The sequence below is a fragment of the Gasterosteus aculeatus genome, chromosome X, assembly GCF_964276395.1.
Source record: "Gasterosteus aculeatus chromosome X, fGasAcu3.hap1.1, whole genome shotgun sequence".
Lineage (NCBI taxonomy): Eukaryota > Metazoa > Chordata > Actinopteri > Perciformes > Gasterosteidae > Gasterosteus > Gasterosteus aculeatus.
In genome coordinates this window covers 20149518-20172218 of record NC_135698.1, presented here as the reverse complement: position 1 = coordinate 20172218, position 22701 = coordinate 20149518, and the positions used below count along the sequence as shown (strand labels likewise).

At 44.9% G+C, this 22701-nt stretch overlaps 1 protein-coding gene across 2 annotated transcripts in view; it reads right to left on the bottom strand.

Annotated features, from left to right (window-relative positions):
* Positions 1 to 4255: 4255 nt before the first annotated feature.
* The window catches only part of LOC120809565 (PDZ domain-containing RING finger protein 4), an 87582-nt gene continuing 69136 nt past the window's right edge, over positions 4256 to 22701 (bottom strand). For both annotated transcript variants that reach the window (XM_040163460.2, XM_040163461.2), the window contains 7 exons: positions 20220 to 20461; positions 17998 to 18100; positions 12667 to 12765; positions 10876 to 10938; positions 9123 to 9224; positions 8275 to 8403; positions 4256 to 7379 (listed from right to left, as the gene is read on the bottom strand). In XM_040163460.2, coding sequence (XP_040019394.2) covers positions 5979 to 7379; positions 8275 to 8403; positions 9123 to 9224; positions 10876 to 10938; positions 12667 to 12765; positions 17998 to 18100; positions 20220 to 20461 — 2139 coding nt within the window. In that variant the 3' untranslated portion in view covers positions 4256 to 5978. The remainder of the gene's footprint in view (positions 7380 to 8274; positions 8404 to 9122; positions 9225 to 10875; positions 10939 to 12666; positions 12766 to 17997; positions 18101 to 20219; positions 20462 to 22701) is intronic.

Genomic DNA, 22701 nt, shown 5'->3' with positions numbered 1-22701 from the left:
AGTCACTGTGCAAAGTCTCACTGTTGTGCAGTCAAGTGCAAACAGCCTCCCTCTGGACTGCAGCACTAGGGTTCGGCTCACTTCAAAGGCGACGCAGACACCATCTTTTCCATACGGACAAAGGATTTTCAGTGATGGAATAGTAAATGCACTTCATACTGGAGGAGAACGCATAACGAGGAGGAACTTTTGAGTTGTTGAATTTTGGTGGCTAATATAGAAAATGCCCTTTTTAGCTTTGATGTGGGTAATTTTCCCAGTCCCAAAAGCACAAGATGAGATGGGTCCATTACCAGTTCCACATAAGTAAATCACACAAGGCCATCCCCATTTGTAAAGGTAGGATTTAATGTTGGACAATATTGGCCATTACTAAGGACATAATGCATTCTCAGTCACAATAACATTTAAATGAAGCTGCACTGGGTTGGCATTCTTTGAACTCACTTACACATGATGATAAACTGGAGCTGCATTAGAGATTAAATGTGCCAGGGAAATTACCCAAACCTGTTTTATATATAAATGATCACACACACCAGTTGGCTGGTAAAAAATGCTGCTGTTTACTGATGTCTAATGATTATTTAATTCGGGGACTTCGGGGATCCAATCAGTTACTTGGGGAGTTGTAAATGTTCAAACGTAGTCAATGCGGCTTTACTTATTAGCGACATGTCGAATGCTTTGCACATATAGTGAGGTCCTTGTTCAGCGGCGAGCTGGAACTTATCCATCTTGACTGGCCTGTGGCTGAGCCTGCAAGCAGAGAAGAGCTGACCTCTGATCAGCAGGGCGCAAGAATCTCATTACTCACCGTGCAGGTGTTCTTCTACTCGCAATGCAACTGAACAAGCAAAGTATCCTCCCGCTTGACACTGCACTGCATCGACGTTTTTAGAAGCATCAGACAGTGCAGATATGAGTTTGCTTCACACTCTACAAGCTGCAATTTCATTAGGAAGCACACCAGGAGCCAATTAAATCTGTGTGAAGATAGAAGCAGTTAATTCCTTAATGACAGCACTACATAGTGTAATACACATGAATCTGAAATGGGAACCGATGAGTTTACCGTGACTAATGAAATAGTTTCTTTTCAGGAGCTGTGCTAACACTGAGATTATATGGGAAGGGGTGTGCAATAAAAGTAAAACAGAGCCTATGCACTGACTGCCATCATTTATTAATTCTGGAGCCCAGCGAGGCAATCAGAGACTCACAATCACATATGTATTTCTATTGGATGCGGACTCTGATCCACAGCTCATGAATAAGGAACATAGGAACTTTACAGGAATGCTAATGGCATTCACAATAAATGTGCAAAGGGGCAAGTTTTACATTTGTATCCAACATTTCTGCATGGTTCACCACCCATGTCAATCATTTCCATCTTGGAGGTTAGTGAAAAAACATCAGGGTGTGAGTCCGTTTACCTCTAAACACGTTATTTTGAATTCTTACTAAATAGAACTGTGGCAGGAAATGACTATGCAGGGCTGAGTGGGCAGAGACGACTCGTAGTGTTCCAAAGTATTTTAATGAGTTGGGGAAGTCGTAGTTTGAAGCCGTGCTAGAATTTAGTTCATTTGTATGAATACGCTGAAGTAAATCTGCATGTTTTACACAGCTCCTAAAATCTATTAAAACAATATACTAACATATCTCTAACAGTAATATAATATGATTTTGGGAATATCATATTGTAAATGTGATCCTAATAGTAAATGTTTTAAACCATTGCTGTAGATTGCCGTTTGGTCTGCCCTCTAACAAATAATGATTTGTAATTCGAGCTCTAATTATGCTCTGAAACATTGACAGGTTTTTGCTCAATAGGTGCCTCAATGTGTTTGGTCGACGTGAAAATGAAACAAAGAATGACATAAAGCAGGAGGTGTGTAAAAAAAAAATGGTTCAGACAAGCAGTAAAATACGTCTGCCAATAATGACACACAAAGACATCCAGAGTTGCACATAGTTGTGATGTTGTGAACTAATCCATGAAACTATTGACTGGGATAACTCTTGTATCACATTATGAGCCGGCTGTAATGACTTGGCTGTAAACCAGCTTTTCTGCACAGTTTTCCGATGATGCAAATGGAGAGTGAAACTCAGCATAACCAAAAGTGCAGAGTGTGTTTCCCTGTATCTTTCTACGCCGCTGAAAGTCTTCGAACAAGAGGAGGCGGAAGTGATCAACACACACCTTTGCTTTCCACTTTTTTCCTCGGCCGACAATCTCCAAAGTTCACAGTACATGTAAAGAAAGAATGTCCGAACAAAAATGTCACCACTGTGCATTTTTAATGTGTGTGTGACATTTAAGCCCAAAGGTCTCTCCCTCACAATGGAAGCAGCACGGCTGCGTGAACGGTAGTCGGTCTGTTGGTTCCCTGCTTTGGTCCTGAACAGGAATATCTCACCGATTGGACGCAACATGTCGTCAAGAAAGCAGCGTAGTGACTTTGGGAAGCGGCGTCGAGTGATCCCATGCCCCATAATTCCCTTTCAATGGACTAGTTGTCGTCTTCTGCTTGATTAGGACACATCAATTCAGAGCAGCTGGCAAAGCAGAAGCCGTCTATCACCCGCAGACACACCGCTACATGTAGCATGATGGGGCCGATTATCACAAAACGGTTGGTACCATATCGAAGATCAACGCTGCCATCAATTTCTAAAGTGACGTGGAGAGAGACGCAGGATCCGAGGCTATCGGCAGTTCGTGACAAGCCTCTGAGATCAGGAGGCACTATGAAGTAGATTACACCGTCACACGTCAAGTGGATCAGCGCGTCAATAAATATGATCCTCCTTGGATGAATAATAGGAGAGAATTTGTAGTTTTGCTGTTCGGGGGGAATCCTAAAGGTTATCAGAGAGCATTTATGACCAAGACAATGGCCGTGCTTGTGTTTGCGTGGAACGCCGAAGAGGAGATGAGCCGCCACTATCTATTTGACATTTCTGTCAGTGCTGGTATTTGAACTGCTCGGTCGCTCTGACAAATGCCACGGCTGTCACAGGCGTGATTTTAATTACACCTGGCTAAGTCTTTCAGGGGCTCAGGGATGAACTTAATTAGTTGGCGAGTGCTCAGGCAAGTTCAGGCGTTATTTGGAACCACTCGAACCGCTTTTTATTGGATGGCTTTTCATTGGCATTTAAATGGTCTCTGTCTATAAGGAGGGAGAGAATTAATAAATGAGGGGCCAGCCAATGGGCTCGGGTGAAGGCAGGAGTCTACCTTTTCATTAGCAACCCGGACGTTAACGTTTGGTGGCTAACTTTACTGGAAGGGGAAGACAGTGAAACAGCTGCATGTGACTCCTTGGCATTAGCAAACAGTGCTGCGTGCAGATGAAGTAGTGGTTCATAGTTATACGAGACGCTGAGCGATGGCCTATTGGTCTTGTGTCACGTCCCCCTCACCCGATGGGCCCGTATCCCAATGCACCCCACCAGGCCGAAGCATCTTCTCAGGAGTTGCATTGAGTTTGACAATATTACAGTGAAAATAAACGCTCGGCTACAAAGACACAAGACGTTACGCTGATGGGTAACCAGGAACATTTTACACTGGAAAGAAAACATGTATGAAAGTCTCAGGACGGCTTAAGAAACTGCTCGAAACATAAAAAGGGGGCAAGTTTTCAGTCACTCGGAAACACCGACGAGTCTTCTGGCGGCGACGTATCCATGACACTCCAATTTCAGCTACAGCACCCTGACAACTTGAGATAATCCGCAGACCAGAGCATCCCAGAAGCTCTCCCCTGCATACGAGGGGCCATAGTAATGATTAAGTGGTCGCTACATTTTAATGAACACAAAGCCATCCAAGTGTAAGGTGATTTTAATTGAAATCTCCTTCTGTTGAAGCACTTAGCGCACTCGCAGGGGGGAGAACAAAGTCCCTCTTCAGGAGATGTCTGTAGCGACTGTGTGCCCAGTGAACAAGTGTTTCTTATTTCATTTTACCCGACTGACTTGTCAGAGATTTGGTACTGTTTAAGCATTCAGAAGCTCTCAGCGGATTGCTGCTTTCACAGCGTTCTCACCAGCCGCTCCATGGGTCAAGTTAGAAACAAATTTAGAACTTAATTAATAACTTAATTTAATTACCGAGGGACTGTATGTGTTGAAACCTTTGCTGAACGCTTTCCCCACACAGTCCAAAGGACGCAGCGCCGTCTTTTCTGTGCTCCACAAATGTCTCTGTCAAATAAAAGACGTGAGCCTGAGCTAAGTTTTACCAATAAAAACAATTTATTATCATTCCTTTTGCAAAGATCACCATTATCACACATTTTACCGGCTACAAATGTGCCAACTACGCATTACTTTAAAATTAGACCATTGACATTGACCCTAAACAAATACAGAGATTGGTTGGAAATTTTGAGTTTACAATATTTCACTTAAAAATGGGGAATTTAGAATGAGTATACTGTACATGTAACGGGATTATAAAGTCTGTTGTTAAATGAAACCCATTCTTTTCACCAGTTTAGTTTGTCAATGACCTTATATGCTGTGTTTCTGAGTCCTGCTCAGTGGCAATCACCCTAACACGTGTTCAATGTGACTGCAAACATGAATCAGTAACCATTATATATTTATGATGCTTCCCAGTTGCTCAAAAGCTCAAATTACACAATGTATGAATAAGGCTGAATAATACACATATTGAGAGACAGTTTAGTTGTGTATGAACTCAGTTTGCTACACAAACGTATCATCGATTCAGTTTTTGCTCTTAAGGCTGGCTGAGTAAAGGTGTATGCGGATAATGTTAAATACTGTAAGAGCTATGAGCGGGTCCATATGATGTTGAATATGTAGACACTCCAAATATTAAGTCAGAAATAAAAATTGAATACAAAATGAAAGTTACCCAAAGCTGCAAATGCTACACAGAACTCTTTCAATGAGGCCGAGTGTTTCGGGACGTTTGTGTTCATTTACACCACCGAATCCTGTAGGTACAATATACATAAACCCTGTGGCCACACGGTGTGTTACCTCCTATTGTTTCTTGTATCTTTGTAAGAGATGTGGAGTTTAATTGTAATGGGAGGTGTTGAATTTAACATGTTTTTAAAAATGAGCAAAATATATTTGACTTAACAGAAACCAGAACTTATAACATCTAAAATGTTCAATAATGTAAAAATCCAAGGATTTCTTTCCCCTAAAAGAGAAATGGCAGTACGGTGAAACACTGGCTCAGATGATTGGATGAATGGTAAATTCATTCAGATTTCCCAAATTCAACCCAATCTTGATGTAGTTATGGTCAATCCTTTACCAGATACAAGTTATACGTTCTAATGATTTGGAATGTAAGATGTTTTCCCTTTTTAATGTCGAAATTTGTCCCTTATTTTAACTTATTTGTTTTAAGTAAAATGCACTTAATCTATAATCTATTTCACGTTATCGGTATAATCAACGGTTATTCTTTGTGAATATCAAACTTTTAGTCCACATTAAAGCACTGACAGTCTGAAACATTATCAACTGCCTCTTGACAACATTGATGGAGTTACTGGTTTCTGCTTTAACGATTAAGTAGATCTACAAACGTAAGTGAAAGGCAGGAGATTCTTTCTGTGTTGGAATTGACAAGTGTACAGAAACTCCTTTTCTTCGTACGCTCATACAACCATTTGAGGATATAGTTAAAACATAAATATGAAAATAGAATTGAAAAGATAAAAATGTTTAGAGCGAAGTAATAAAATAATGATATAGTCATCGTTTCATAGAAAAATGTGATTTTTTTTTTTTCATGTGAAAAACCATACTGAAAAACATGAAGAAAATGCCATGACCCCACTGATAAATTCTTTACAAAATGCCTTTTGGGTTACAAAGTGTGAAAAATATTCCGGTCGTCCTCATAAAAACGCCACATTGAACGAGGCAAGTATATTATACCGCACGGGGTAGAACGTGTGTTTCTTTTATACAGTAGTGACGGACAGGAAGGCGTTGTGCACCTTGGCTCCCTCGGGGGCCTTGGTGCCATGAGTCATCAGCTCCTGGATGGTCATCCAGTTGTCCAGGATCTTCTTGTTGCGTTTCTTCATCATCTTCTTCTGACTCAGCTCTATGATGCTGACCTCCTTGCGTCCCTCACTGCTGCTCTGAGGGTTCTCCTTCAAGCTCTCCAGCCGACTGCGCTGCATGAACTCTCGTCTTTTCCTCTGTTCTTTTGCCCTGACCAGGTGCTGCTTCCTCTCCTCTTTACTCCAGTAGCGCCCCATCTTCATCTCACTCATTGCATCATCATCCGTGGTCATCCCCCCGCTACGCTCCTCTTTGATCTTCAGGGCTCGCTCCCTCAGGATCTTGTCTCTCACGGGCCTCTTGGTGATGTAGCGCGTGCCGTCGCTGCGGATCTTGACCTTCCACTCCATCTTGGGCTCGTTAACGGGCCTTTGAGGCTCCTTGCAGACACTGAGCAGGCTGAGCTGGCTCTGGGCGTACTCCACGGCTGAGCGCTGCTGGATCAGCTGCATGTAGCTCTGGTAGTGGCTGGCATGTGCCGGGATGTTGACCTGCCTCTGCTGGGAGCTGTGGGATGGAGAGAAGTAGGGAATATGGGAGGCCAGCGGCCTGCCCTCCTCCTCGGCAGTCTGGTTCGACTCGGGGGCATCGCTGTGGTCAGGGCTGCTTCTATTCTCTGGGACGGGGACAAGGACAGGGCTCGGGCTGAGGGGCGGGCCGGTGGCGAGGCCGCTGCACAGGTTCCTCTGGTTGGTAAGGCTGACCAGTCTCTGGAGCGAGTGCTCCGGGGAGCGGTCCATCGCCAGAGGAGTGCTGCGTGAACTCTCGGCCGTGTTGTAGGCGCTGGAGCTGTCCTTGTCCGATTTCTCCAGCCTCTCGTTCATCTCAGCCAGCTTGCCCCTCGCCGGGTCACCTTGGTTTTTGGTCGCCGCGTGGCCCGCGGAGGGAGACTGCTGGCCTTTACGAAGGTTGTGGGCCTTCAGGATGTTCTGGCATTCGAGTTCGATGCTGCGCAGCTCCTCGTTGAGCATGCGTAGCTCGCGCTGGACGCCGGCCGGCTCCCCGATGCTGCACTCGATGGTGCTGCGGCGGCTGTAGAACACGTCGTACTCACCGCTGTTGCGTATCTGACACTTGAGCTCCAAGAGCTGCTGGAATCGGTCCCCGCCTGTCTCATCGTCGTCCTCATCCTCTCGGTCCTCCGGCCGCGTGGAGCCGGTGTCCCGGTTGTCTCTCAGGCACTGCGACAAACGTTTCTGAATGTGTGCCAGGACATTTTCCTCTGAGCTCTCCATTCTGTCTTTTATACGATTATGGTGAAGTGTGGAGCAGGTGGGCTTGTCATCGTCTGCTGTCTGAAAATAAGAAACGAGAACATCCTGAAATCATGCAACATTATGACAATTCTGATTAATTTGTTGTGATGAGCCACATAGGATTCTTTAAAGAAGTGTCCTTTTTTTTTTAGATACAGATTGCAAAGGGGGATAGAAAGCAAACAATATGTAGCAAAGGGACACGCTTGCTGTAAACTTACCAGTAAATAATAAATATATGTTTAGATTATTCCAACTTGTATAAAATGTGAATGCTTGTGAATTGTGTTAAGTGATTAAACATTTACCAATGATACATACATACGTACGTACCGGTACACACATACATACAGTACTAGTCAATGGTTGGATGAATGAATGAATGAGAGGGGGTCTGTTCTTAAACTCTGTGTGGTTTTCTGATTAAGGGTTCAAGGAGGCCGACGCATTCTCCTGAAGGGTTACATTTCCTGTTATACTGCTCTTGTACTCCAGGGATTGTTCCCTCTCCGCCATGTCTTTGTAGTTCCATTGACATGGATTTTTTTTTTTAGCGTGCTACTTTCCCTACAAAACCAAATTCAAAGTTCTGATTTTCTAATGTTTCTCATTTAAATGGTTCAACGGTCCCCTTACATAAATATTCATATTCATTCTTTTTAGAATTGTCCCAAATACAGTTTTTTGGGGCTCTGGAGATTCGGTAGTAATCAACTCAAAGGGCAAAGCTTATTTTCACAACAATACATTTGTTAATAAAGTTAATATGGACTGTGAATAATATAGTGTACTTATTGATTTATTCATTACTCGTGGCATGGCATTCATAATATTACTTCTATTGCTTTTGGACTCATCCATTCTTTATGGGCTGTATTATTTGAACAGTCAACAACTTTTGACTCGATAACCCAGCAATGCGACGCTGTCTGACCTGCTCATTCTCCTGCTCCTCCTGTAGGGCGGCCAGTTCCATCTCCTCTCTCTGTTGTTCCTCTAACATTTCCATCTTCAGCTGCTCCAGGAACTCGCTGTGCTCATCATCCAGCCAGGCCTCCTCCAGCTACATGTGAATGGAGAAGGAAAGAGGAAGGAGCTGGTGTGATTTGTCTCTGTCTAAGGCCATGTGATGTCTCAAAACAAATAATTTAGTTAGGCATCCGGAATTGGATTTTCTGACGGATAAAAAGCAGGCATGGTAATAAAATATGGAACAGGAAGCCTCAACAAGTAGGACCTACTTACTCCCTACTTAACCAACAAAATGCCACCCCTCATCTTTAAAACATACATTACGATCTTAAAATCCAGCCAGTGGACTCGAGACCGCCACCTTTGACCTTTTTGTCTCAAACCACCCATCTTCAGTTTGTCTGCTCCATGTGAGCCAAATGGGATCCATTTCTGAAGACCTACGATTTCCTACCGAGGGAAACATTTAATTACAAAGAGTCTACTACGGCTCCGCTGCACTGCGGCAGAGTGCCTTCGCTTATTCGCCATCGGCCTTGGGCCTGAACTCACTCCACATTAGCATGCCATTAGCTTTTATGGCGTACCGTTGGAAGTCAATTACAGTGGCGCTGCATAAAAATAAAACATGATGAGGCGTCTCGGTGGTGGCTTCCACGTGGAGGGGACGGTTGGCCACCGCGGGCTGCTAAGGTTTACTCTGAGCAAATATAATGCAAATAAGGAACCCCCGGGGCTGTAATCTGTGCGTTCCGTTCCTTCTTCCCCCGTGCCAAACAGTCGGTGATTGAGTCGGTGGCGATTTCTAACCTGCATCTCAGGTCGGGCCACCAGCAGGACGATGTTCCTGCTCTCGTTATTGGAGAGGACGGCCATTGCTTCTTCTCTGTGTTGTACATCTTGGCCATTGATCTGAGGAAGACATGGAAACACGGTCAGCACGCCCACGACTTAGTCGGACGCAAGCAAGCAAACACGTAATGAAAACATTGGAACACGGGCCCATATGTATCCACACACACTGAGGCCGAATTAATGACCTCCACACAAAGGGCCTAAAGAAAAACAAAGTACCACAATAAAAGTTGCACTGCACAATAATGCATTTTTTTCCTCACAGGAAATTGTGAACACTGATGCTCTCTGATATTAAACGGGACGAGGCAGTGATTATGAATGGGACAGTGGCCCCCGGAACTGGTATCCGGCGGCACACATGCATCTCGCCGCACAATTAACTGCCCACTGACAGGGAGCGTCCATCTTTTCGCAGGCAGAGTAATGGTCCTGTCACTGGTGGATAATAGTGCCAGAGGACTGGTCTGCCTCACACACACACACACACACACACACACACACACACACACACACACTCCGTCCTCTGGCTTAAATCCGTCACACCACATGGACACCGGTAGACGAAATTAAACAGTGCTCATGCATCTGCCCCTGAAATAATCACTTGCACATCCTGTTTCTCCCCTCACAAGGTGATGTTGCATCAATTAAAATACATTATCTCCATAGTCCGACTGTTTCTCCATGAATAGTTAGATCACTCAGGTTAGAATAGTAAATGGTAAATGGTAAATGGACTGTACTTGTACAGCGCTTTTCTAGTCTTCCGACCACTCAAAGCGCTTTAACACTACATGACATTCACCCATTCACACCCATTCATACACTGATGGCAGGAGAACCATACACAGTGACACCTGCCATCATTAACTAACATTCACACACTGTAGTCGCAGCTACAGGAGCAATGTTGGGGTTAAGTGTCTTGCCCAAGGACACATCGACATGCGGGTTAGCCGGGCCTGGGATCGAACCGACAACCCTCTGATTGGAGGACGACCGTGCTCCCCACTCACCCACAGTCGCTCCGCTGCCTACTTGTAAAATGACAGATCCCATCTTAAGCTAAAGCTCACGTCACTTTTGTTTCCATGGCAGCAGCAGCTGACTGGGTTTGACACACCTGGGAAGGCGGGGAACACTGCTATGCTTGCTAAGTGCCAGGTGTTCAGTTAGATGCTAAGCAAGCTAAAAATAAGCTCTATGTTTCTCTGAGGAAATGAAGGTGACCAACACATAGTTTAAAATGTGTATTCATCAGGTGGCTGAACACACCGCTTCAAGAAAATGTTGACTGCGAAACGGCCAATTATGTCATAAAAATGTAATAACGCTTATTTTGCCATTACAATTAGCGGCTGTTACCTGTATGACACCTTACACACACACAGAGGCAGCACGACTGCAGCAGAATTCCTCTGACTCTCAGGCCTGAAGATGAAGCTGGGGGCCGATCAGAGTCATCAGGAGGCAGTGAGCTGAATACCCCTGTTGGTGCTGAGGCAGTAGCCAGGGGGGCAGTTCTCAGCTTATAACCGGCACAGCGGGGGGAAGAGTTCCCCCTTTTTAAATGTACAGCCATTAAATACGGATGGGCGCTCGTGCTGGGAGACGCTGGTGGAGTGCGACGAAACGAAAAGTTGAAACTATGTTGAAATCTAATGAGAGCTGGTGTGGAGGGGGGTCAGTGAGAGAACTGCCGTACCTGCAAAATGCGATCCCCCTCTCGGATGCGTCCATCTCTCGCTGCGATGCTGTTTGGACTGATCTGGGAAGGTAGAGGGGGACACAAAACAACACTTTCAACCAACCTGCCTGAACACATCGCCATGGAAATTGAAGATCTTTGTCAAAAAGATCACCTTAATCACCAAAAACAATTGTGCCCGCCTTAATTGTAATATTCTCGCAGCTTTAATATATCATCAGCCTCTGCATAAAGCATTTACAGCATGTAACTGCGCCTCAATGCACGATGAACAATGGACAAGAGGGCAGGACACTCAATCAATCGGTGTCTAGGGCCATTCGTTCCATTCTGTCCTAACAGGGGCGGGACTTGTGGATATGGGGAAGTGCTGTGGTCCCCGTCTTCATGATAGTCCACTCCTACACAGAGGGACACTCATTAAACTGGGAGGGAAGTCACCGGACACAGATGGAGGCGAGAGAGGAAGTGGAATGGAATCTTAGGGGGGTTGAATAGAGGGAGAACCCAAACCCTGAGAGATCTCCAATCTTCGGGTGAAGAAAATGGAATGATTTTGTCTGTTGGCTCTTCAGCAAACTAGTGACCTGTCCAGCAAAGACTCGGCCTTTTTGACCGATGCCTCTTTGAGCTACGCATGCTGGGACGGACTCCGGCCCCCTGCGCTCCTCCATAGAACTAAACAGTTGGATGATCAAATGGATGAACCTAAGGAAATGTACCTTTCAGCGCTTGTTCTTCTGAATTATTCAACCACTGTGCTGGTACGACGGGAACAAAAGGAGTAGAATTGAACTAACACGGAGAAAAAGGGCAACAAAGTTGTGAAATGAAGCTTTGTTTTAAAATGACCTTGCATTGTTCTTAACTCCATGTTTGTGTGTTCTGGCTACTCATGCGAGATCAGAGTAACACCTTTTTTTTTTAACTCATCCTGAATACAGTGACATTCAGCCGCCTCATCTAAATGCAGCACACGCCTCTTAGTCCTACTTCTTTGCCGTACGAACGCTTAAGGATGCTGCCGAGAGCCACGGACCAAAGTGATTTATATTCAGCTCAGCTCTCACGGCGAACACCTCGCAGGGTCCGACTCAACTTCAAACGAAGCAGACAAAGTTGAGCAGCACGGAATAAAGAAATTTGTATGCATCCAACAACTGGGAGATTAGTGGACGCAAGAGTAAACTTAGTAAACATGCCAACAACAAGACCGGGAAGTGTCTTTTTATCTGTCATGGCAGTCATACGTACTGACGACGTAGTGTTGCAGTGAGAACGTTGCCAAACCAAAAAGCGTTTTATTTTTATACGCTGTTCCCAATGGAACAATCTTCTTTGCTTGAATACTTAGTAAATCATACATTTGAAGATGAATATCAAATGCCACAATTGATTTAGTCTCGGAAAAAGCAGCTTCTCCGGTTGTTTGGGCGAACTGAGGCACTCAGTAATCTAGATAACGGTTTCCACAGCAGCGTATGATGTGTAAATGTGGGAATGTGCATACACCTTTTGCCCCCAGAGTATTCTTATTTCATTTCTTTCAGCTGGCAGTCCTAACTGGTGGGATTGGCCAAAACAATAGCGAGCAGGAGATGGATACATTTATTTTGGATTATTCTTTATTATTCTTCATCTGACAGCAAAGCATAGCAGGGAAAATCCAAACGCAGACTATCCTGCGTTTTACGGCGTTCGCAAACCAAATGCTTGAGCTTTGAAAGGTAATGATTCTTCAAACCAAGTTGGAGATCTTCATCTTCAAGGGGGACATCATCTACTCACCTCACTGACGTATATGGCTACATCATCCTCTTCATCTGTTCTGTAGCACAGAGTCAGACCCAACTTCTCCTGGCTGTTGAGTCGACACAACTCCACTTCCTGTGTGGATAAGAGGGGAAGAGGACCACATAACAACAAGACAAGAGTCTGCACTACTACACGTGATGATGCTGATATTTACCGAGTACAGCTCAAGCTGATGGGCATGCCATTAGTTGAGGGCGGAATGTATATTCCAGATTTCTTGGCAAACTCAACCAGTAATTTTGATATAATTCAGTGGGAAACTAGAGGTGCACCGACTGACCCCGAAGCAAAGACAACCACAAGGGTTCTTAGTAGATGGACTCTCAAGATATTTCATCATTTCTGTTGACGCAATTTCCACTTTTGTGAAAAGTTCAAGCCAAGGTTGACGAGAAATTCTCACAGCATGAATGTGATACAATTCCACGACTGAAAGCTCCAGAACAGCTACTTAACCAACATGCGGTGATACTGCTTTGCTGACCTCGATGACCTTAGTAACCTTTAACGGGGGAAACAAACAAACTGATCGGAAACTTCAAATATATTCGATGCAGTTACAGTGAATCTTGCTGTACAAAAAGTGAATACACAAAGACTAAGTTGCCGCTCGGCTGAAGATCAGATAATGTTCTTCAAATGTCTGCACAACATCACGCTTGATTTTGAGATGCTCATCGAGTCGGGATTGCAAACTCCCGTCTGTGTGGTTTTTGGAGTCTGAAAGTGTTTGATCATGAAAGACATTCTCAGCTCAAAGTTTGATCAGTGGGGGCTTTGATAAATGCCAGAGGACCTCAAGTATTTATTTTTCTTTCAAGCCTTTGCCAAGTTGTCGAGTATTAGACTATAAATAAACTATAATTATGCTAATGCCACGGAATAAACATATTTGTTGCAGCACTAAAGTATTCCTCATCTTCCCTCGAGCAGAAATACACAAACTATTGACTTTCAAATCAGTGGTCGTAAAATGTCCCACATGTCTCTTGAAAGACCGCAAAGTACACAAATTCTTCATTTAAGTTCATAACAGAAAGTGAGATTGCTGGAACTTGAGAAAATGGCCCATGTAATATTTGAAGTAGGTTGTGACCGACCAATTTTCCCAAAGCTCGCACGAACCACTTTGAGCCAAACACTAAACGGCAGGAGCCTGCACGCCGTCTCCAAATGCCGAAACGTATCAAGGGGCGTTGGAGGGAATCAAGTGTGAAATGGCGCTCGCCTCCCGAAGTCTTCATTAGAGCAGAAACACAGCGGCGCTCAGCAGCAGCGGCGAGGAGGATGGAGGGTTCTGGTTGGGGCCTCACACAGAAACAGATTTGTTTCCTCTGGGACACGTGTGGGCAGGCTGGTTACACGTGTCACATGTGTCAGGGCTTTGGGAATGGTACCAGGGTAGGCGGGGTGGGGGCAAAGTGACCACCGATAGATGTGGGCGGGATGGAGCAAAGGCCAGAGAGTCGCCACCTGCGGCCTCTGGCTACTCCTCTCAAGCTGTTTATTACCCCCCCCCCCCCCTTCCTCTCACACGCACATAAACATCCTTTGGGCTCAATTCACATGTCCTCCTTCTCCCCCGACACTACTTTCATTCTGCCTGTGCCTTCTCACACACTGACAGGTCATTGAGGTGCTTTTGGACCAGGCAGCCGGCACGCTCAAACACACAGGAGTAACTCCTCCATCGTCCTCCATCAACCCTTGTGCTTACACACGTTTGGCAGAGCACTCCTATTCGCCGAGACGCGGTGGGGAAAAAGTACGAGTGGAGTCAAACTGTTTTATCTTTCACGACAGCCTCCACCTGACGGGGAGCTCCGATCTTTAATTGACTGTCTCAGAAGCGGCGCTGACGATTTAAAATCCCGGCTGATATCTTTAGGAAACATCGTGAAAAGTGTTGGCGCCGGCTACCTGAACAAAGCCGAAAAAAAAAAAAAAAAAAATCAGCCACATAAAGAATGTCCCTAATGAGCCGCCCCCATTTTTGTTGGTTGAAATGTTTTCAAAGCGGCTCATCTGATGCAACGAAGCCGCCGCGGAGGTAATGGCAACCCGCGGAGACGGCGCATGTCTCGCATGCTAATGTCACGGGAGAAGTTGTTGGATAACCGTGAGGAATATAGCAATGTCCTGTGACAACTGTCTAAAAATAAACCACACAAATGTGTTGCTGAGGAGGCGGCCGTGCAGAGGTGTGAGGCGGTAGTACGTCATCTCCACGTGGCTCTGCGGTTTACTTCGGACTAATTAATGGCTACATATAGCGTAGCAGACCTGTGGCTAAAGGATCCGATAAGATAGATGGCTACGATTATGGCACGTCGGTTGAACCTTTGAACTGTTTCTTGCATGTGCAGCAGGCTTACTTGAGCCTTTTCCTCCACCAGATGTCCCCTTTTGCGTCGTCGCTTTAAAGACAATATTGTGCACAGAAAACACACACCCACACTCGGGTGCCTCGGTAAAAGGAGGCTGTCTCGTGATGCATCAAAAGTGCATTCGCCAATCTCCATCTCTCCTCCGGATTTTTTTTTTCCTTCCATTTTCCAGACGAGCTCTCTGCCTCTCAGGCGGGAGATTGCAGCGCGGCGACAGTAAATTAAGGACTGCGATGGCGTGATTAGGGGAAGATTGCCACCCGCCATCAAAGAGCATTGGATGTTGTCATAATAATGCAGCATTTGATTACCAGTAATTGAAAATGACTCACAAATGCGTGGATGGCTACCGCAGGAGAGCAGAGACTATCTCGGAGTTTGGACACTTTGGTGTCGGTTAGTTCTGAAGAAGCAATCAAAGGAATTGGTTACTAACGCGGCGTTGTGGTCACACACACATCAAGCGTCTGTAGTAAATGTGTGAGGTTTCTGTGTGAAATTCTTGCTAATTTTTTTATTAATCAAAATAAGCCCACCGTGAAAGAGGACGGAGAGTTTATGGCTTGTTCCGTTTTTGGAGTGGCAGAGAAATTCTCCATTGCCTTTTCTACAGAATGCTCAATTAAATGAACTGAGATTCAATATACTTTATATTTCCGCTTGAATGCTCCTCGCCCGGCTTCTTAAGTGGGACTTATTTCAAAGAGGTTTTTGAGGGACAGACACGGTGCTGGAGGGAGATGCACTCAGAAAAATCCCTATTAAACACATATACTGTTCTACAGGAAAATATAAATATATATGTACATATACATTTCATGTAATGAAAATTAGAGTAATTTACACAAACATGTAAAATTTGCTAATGACATTTCTTGACCCTTTTTTTAAAATCAAATCAGCATCATTCTCCGTGTACAAGATTTTGTAGCTAGAAACTCTTTTACAGGTAGTTTTAATGATCTGCTGTGAAACTTTACGGACGCTAGCTTTGCATTTGGATGTAATCACTTCAGAAGCCAATGTGTTGCTACATTGAAGTGACGGCGACGCTCTGCCTCTGTGCTCTTGTAAAAACCTAGTTAACTGATTCATTAGCGTTTCTCTGATCTTGTACCACGGTTACATTTGAATCACTTTCCGTTGAACGCCATCGGCAACGCTGCTCCATCAACCTGCATCCGTTTTTAAGAGAGACAGCACAAGTGGTACATAGCTACATCTCTGCTAAATACTCGTCACCGGCCGGTTTCTAACTGGGTCTGACGTGCTCTCCAGGAGGCAAACCGGCTCCATCAGACCCGTTTAGCCGAAAACGTCTCCCTGCTCTGGCAGAGAGTCTGATTGATTTAGATCGGATGCAAACTAGCAGAATGTGGCGTATCGTGTGGCTGGAATTATTAAAAGTGACAGTTATTCATCACGATGCTAAACAACTTCCCAATATCAAAATAAATAGGATGCTAGAAACGCGTCATGCCTTCAGGGTGGCATCTGGCACGTTTCCACCTCATCAACCAGAGGGCTGCACGACGCTCACGTGTTGTTCACCCAAAGCAGAAACATCACGGTCCTGGTGCTTCGGAGAGGTGAATTAGATTCAGATGGATTCTCTGTGATGTGATGGCCGACTTCTCTCACCCGCTGTGCGTTTTTCAGCTCAACAAAAAGTGATTTGAAGAAAAAAAAAAAAAAAAAACGCCTCCTTTTATTCTCTTTCGCCTCCTTCGGCGGGGAGTGAGGATCAGGTCGGCTCTCAAAGTGGCTTTGCAGCTTTGGTCTACATCATCCCTGCAGCTTTTTAAGTTGACCTACAGCGGAGCCACGACGCCTTGATATTCAACCCACACAGCATGAAATAAAAAAGAATAGAACGTGTTAAGAGCGATGACGCATTAAGAGGCTTTAATTCATTATATTTGTTCCAATTTGGCACTGGGATTCAGGCGGGTGCACAAATCTCAGGGATGTAAAGAAAGCGGCGAAGCTCAGTGAGTGGAAGCATCCAGAACAAATTCAAACGAAGCAAATCGGAATAAGGGAGGGGCGAGCAATCATCACACATCAGGCCGGTCGGACCCTCGCTGGCGATATGCTCCCACCTCAGTGACTTAGAAATAAGGAGAGCGGAGACAAAGCCTGCTTGTCTCTTCCCATCACGCCTGAATGTGTTCATCAGCATGTATCCATCTGTATGTGTCAGAGAAACATCACCGACACGACACTCGGATTACACCGGAGACACACGGGCAAAGGAGTGTGTTTCTTTCTCGTTCGCAGCTATCACGCACACTTCACTGTAATTGGATGTGATCAAGCTCACACTCGCACTCACCGGCTTTTTCTCCCAGAGTTGTGAAAACAATTAGTGGGTCTCAGGTAACGACGTCGCTGTGTGAAGGAATTCAATTTCCTCTTTTTGCCTCGTAGACAAAAAGGTACAAACGCGGAGGCGTCTCATCATCTCCTGCCTGGATGTGGCTCATCGTTTACCGCTGCTGTCCCCCTGGGGGTCCGCCCGTGGAGTCAATTGGTGTTTGGGACCGTTTGCTAAGCATCATTAAATACGGAGTTTTAAGGGAGTGTGTGTCCATGCGGTGGGGAGGTCACGCGTGTCTTTGCTTTTTTTTTTTCTACACAACGGTGCAGTTTTCAGGACTTCATCTTCAAACTTTTTGGTTAGCGGTAAACGGTTGAGTCCAACATACATGAGCCACCACTGTTTCGTAACCGTAACCCTTAAACACCTACAGCCACTGTGGCTTTTATTGGTGATACGCGCTAACCCTCTACAGTGACTTCTGGTGCACACACACACACACGGGCATTACTGCACGGCAAGGTTGGGTAATGTTCTGCAAACACACGCAGCAATAAACACCAGCGATACGCTTCAATGAAGCAGTGTGATTCCTACCTCGTACTCAAACTCCTCTGTTCTCTCTCCGTCGGCTGCAGCGGGGGACAGGTAGCCCGTCCCTTCATAGTAGTCCTGCTCCATTGTATGATCGGAATGACAGCTGTCAGGGGGGGGGGGGAGACAAACAAGGAGTGGGGTAGAAAAAAGGGAGGTTAATGGGCGTCACTTTCTAAATGCTTTCAGTACCTCTAAGTGGCAGGATTCCCTCGCCTTTGTCTCTGCTGCAATCGGGAGGATAAAGGATTTGTCAAGAGCTTTCAGTGCCACCGGAGTGTGTGTGGTGAAAATACAGCCCCTTGTTAATCACGGCACATCCACATCAGTTGCGTCTTCCTCTTGACAGACAAACCCCCCCCCCCCACACACACACACACACACACATTGTATAAGTGCAATTCTATTATGCTTCTGAGTCACTGAACAAAACGGCTTTGTGAGGCCCAACATGAGGAGCAGCAAGATAATAAAAGGTGGACAAAGACATTTTGAGTGATGTGTTCAAGAGCTGTCGGACCCTTTGATTACCCAGACTGCTTTAACTTTGATGCTTCGCTACTACACACATAACATTTGGCAGAAGGTGCAACGAACACGCTTACAACGTAGCCTCAAAAAAAGGTGTGACAAACATGTACCACGTCAATAAAGTCTGCTGGATATTGGATCGTGCACCTGATCGCAGATGAGGAGACGAAAATGTGAGTTTTATGGGACACGTTGATTACATTTGGGCTCGGCCCCGAGGTTGTGAGTAACCTGTGAGCGCACGACGCACATGTTGCTCAGCGTTTTATTAGCCCATTGGCTTTAATCACCTTGTAAAACCTCAATGAGTGAAAATGGATACGCCAAGCAGCTCCAATTACGGCAAGAAGGCCCCGCGGGGGACCGTACGGTGATATTGGGCGAGATATATAGGTGTGGCAATGATTTTGATCAGGTCATGTGTAACACTGACAATAATCCTGTTTTATGGTTTTGATAACGGCCGTCAAGGCAAAGAATAATCAGAGCAGGTCTACACTAACAGATGCTGCGTGAAGAATTCAATATCTTTATGATTGTGGAGACCATGTTGACTTCGGAAGCTCCTGCATTGCCATTCGTCTCATTTTCACATTCCCACGGGGGGAAACCCAGATACTGCTTCATGCTAAACTTCTTGTTCTCAGTTTACTTCTCCTTTGAGATGAACAGAATACAAACTAAAAGGCCAGAGGAGGAAAATAATGAACCCTGTTCTCAAAGAAAACCTCTGGCTGATGCTGAAAACGCTCAACATCACTTTTGTGCATATTCTTCTGCCTTCGTCCCACATAAACAATAAAAACACATCTTTGTGGTGTTGTACTTCAACAGCATCCCCATGAGATGTACTCTAACGAACCCCATGCATTGGTTACCAATGGTTAACAGGGAACAATCAGCCCTGTCCTCTTTATTGTGTTTGTCATATTGGTGTGAAGACGTGAAGGACATTCGGAGGCTCATTCATTAAACAAATCTATATTGGTCTATGGACTGTACAGATGGTTCGGCGATGCATCTATATTTTACAGATGGGTTTTTGTTGCCGAAATGCTGATCCTGCGAAAACTGATATTTCTGCTTCATAGCTCAACGTGTCTCACTAAGCCGCCGTCCTCTTAATTACATTCCAAAGTCAAAACAAGGACGACACGACAAACTCTTGAGGCACTGAACCAAATTAATATGTAATTATATTAAATAAGAATACGTTCAATTATATCATATCACTGATCTTGCTGAATCTATAATTGTTGTTTTGAATTAGTTTGATTATAAGTGAGCCTCTGAGCACCTGAAGCTACTAATAGTTTAATCTAAATAGGCTCAAGAATCCACAGACCAAACATGTTAAACTGAACGTCATCGTTTCGTTTGGATGTCACAGATATCAGGAATTGAATCAGGTAGATACTGAAGTGTTTGGCTACCATCAGCTTACAGAACTCCACTTGGATTCATTTCCAGACACAAAAACACTCGAGCTGCGGTGAGGAAATATTACATTACATTTGGATTCATATTGCAAAGTGGAGGGTAATTTATTTGGGTCCTTATAACAGTTACAGAAACCAACAGCCTAGTACATTTCTTCTCCTTAATGTATTTGGGAAGGTGGACCCAAGAACTTCGGGGACACCTGAAGCTACAGCAGATGAGAAGGTTGACAAATGCATTTCTGATGCACGCACCTGTCAGAGAGCAGGAAGGGACAGACGTCAGGCACAGGAGGGGTGGACGGCCGGAGCTTTGCCAGCGCCATGATGTGTTCGAAGGTGATGTCGGTCTGAGTGCACACGTCCACCACGTGGATTTCCTGAGGGCGGCCGCTGGGGGTCCGCCTGATGACCTGCACCACGACGGGGTCCTTGGCAGCGTGAAATGTCTCCACAGTCTCCTCATGGCTGGACTTGGACAACTCCTTCCCATTCACCTTTAGAGGACAACATATTATTACAGGTAAATGGTAAATTTTTGTGTGATTTATTTGTGCTGATGGTTGCTATGGAAACACTGCATGGAAGCAGAGCCATTGATTGCTGGTTCAGCTAATCTCAGCCAAATAACCAGAGTTGAGCTCAGTGACATTAAACTGAAAGCCGATGAGGGAAAACAAGATAAAGCTGAAAATTACTTGAATTCACGCTTTTTAACCCAAGAACTGAGAAATAAATGAAGGAATTCAATAGAACGCAGCCTTGGGCCCCCACATGCATTAGCACTTATTAATATATGACTTCTGTAATGTGTTGATTTAAAACAATCCGTCAGAACCTTTTACTGGGAAACTTTGGTGTCAGATCCCAACAAAAGATCTCCAGTGTCTAAATATGCAACAATAAGCTGCATAAAGACAACATTGAGCGCTCGGGGGGCCAATTCACCATGTTGCTTCTACAGTTCTATCTAGATGTATGCATCTATAACGAGTCTGAATGAATATAACATTGGAGCACATTCACATGAAATCACATCTGAATGTCAGTTCAAAGCCCAAACAGCTTCTGGTTCAACCTCATCTTCCCAAATTGAACAGAATTTTCTCACAGACCGAAACTCATTTGCGCTACAGCCGGCACATATAAGGAAAATAATCGCTTCATTTAACACCAGTGATTTCTCAGGAAGAGAAACCATGATGGTGGAACACCTTAGAGAGTGCGCGTCGGTATAAACGTATAAAGACCTGAGATTAACTGTTAAAATAACAACAGAAGCATGATTACACTTGCTTTTGTATTGAGTTTTGAAATGAGGCGTTCATTTTCACCCCCAGATGTTGCTCCACTTACTCTTCACTTATGCACGTGCTATGACACAATTCACCTAAAAAGCATTAAAGTATTGATTTTAATGAAAAAATCCCTAAATGCATTAGCACTAGCATTGCGCATGTCTTGTATTTTATAAAACATCTGTCTTGAATTCCAACTATTTTACCCTCATTTATCAATTTGGGTCTCTAGAGACTGAGTTACAACAACAAACATCTTTCTTCTTCCTTTCTTTCTTTCCTTTCACCATAAACAAATCCCGTAGCTCTTAGTGCTCTGGGACGCTCCCCGCATTCTGATGTGACCTTTGTTTGTAGCGATATCGCATTAATCACCTGCAGATAAAGTGGGTCATCACCACTCCGACAGAGGAAAAGTTACTCGTCCCTCGTTCCCTCGTACTCCAAACCGGCTTTAATTCAAATTTTTCCCCCCAGTCAGCAGGTATTACACACAGCAGCATGTACATTAGAGTTAAGTAATGTATTAAAAAAACATGGAGCACTATAAGAACACATTACAATGTAATAATTAGCTTATACAGCGCCTTTGACTCCACCTCTCCCCCTCTCTCTCCGTCCGTCTTATTTTCCTTCCTTTGTCTCGCTCCGCGGGGCGAATCCTGCAACAGGGAGCCCGGTGGAAACAAAGGAGTTGGAGCAGACAAATGAGGCAGCCTATGGCGTATGACAGTCCGGAAAATAAATGATCAAATTTTCCAGCTCTCCCTCTAGTGAGTCCATACTCCTCCTACTCAGCCTCGGTACTCGCGAGCCGTCACGAAACAAGAGGAAACATGTCAGGAGGAAGGAGAGGCGGTGCGGGTTCAGGTTTTTTTTTTTTATTCTCTTAAATGGTTTTCTCGAGAGCCAGATGGAACAAGTAATCCCCCCCAAACAACAGGAGAATATAAACTAGCATTAGCCCGTGCACGAGGGGCTCTGCAGTCCTTGTGTCCTTCCAGCCAAACACGCTGGCTCAGTTGGCTGTGTAGGATCTGACAGATGGGAAGGGTTTCTGTCGGCCCGGCTGCAGCTTCTTTGATGCCCTCAGACAGTCTCGGAGTGAAGATCCGCCATCGGCGCGCTCCTCGAGATGTCATGTGACAGCTCTGCAAAGTGCATCATCAGCTAGCGTGTCTAAAGGGGCCCTAATTGTGTTGGATTTAACCACCACTTCCTCCCACATTCACTCTGCACAAGCTGTAGCCTCTTAAAAGTTTCACACATATTCGGATGTTGTCCCACTAGCCTCAACCGTCCTCTTCAAGTGTGCGTGCAAAGTATGCAAATACATACTCATTCGCGAACACTTGCTGGTAAACAAAATCTGTTTGCAACAAATTATTTAGCAGCTGTTGTGTTTATCAAGTCCAACGCAGCTCTGCGAGGGATTCAAG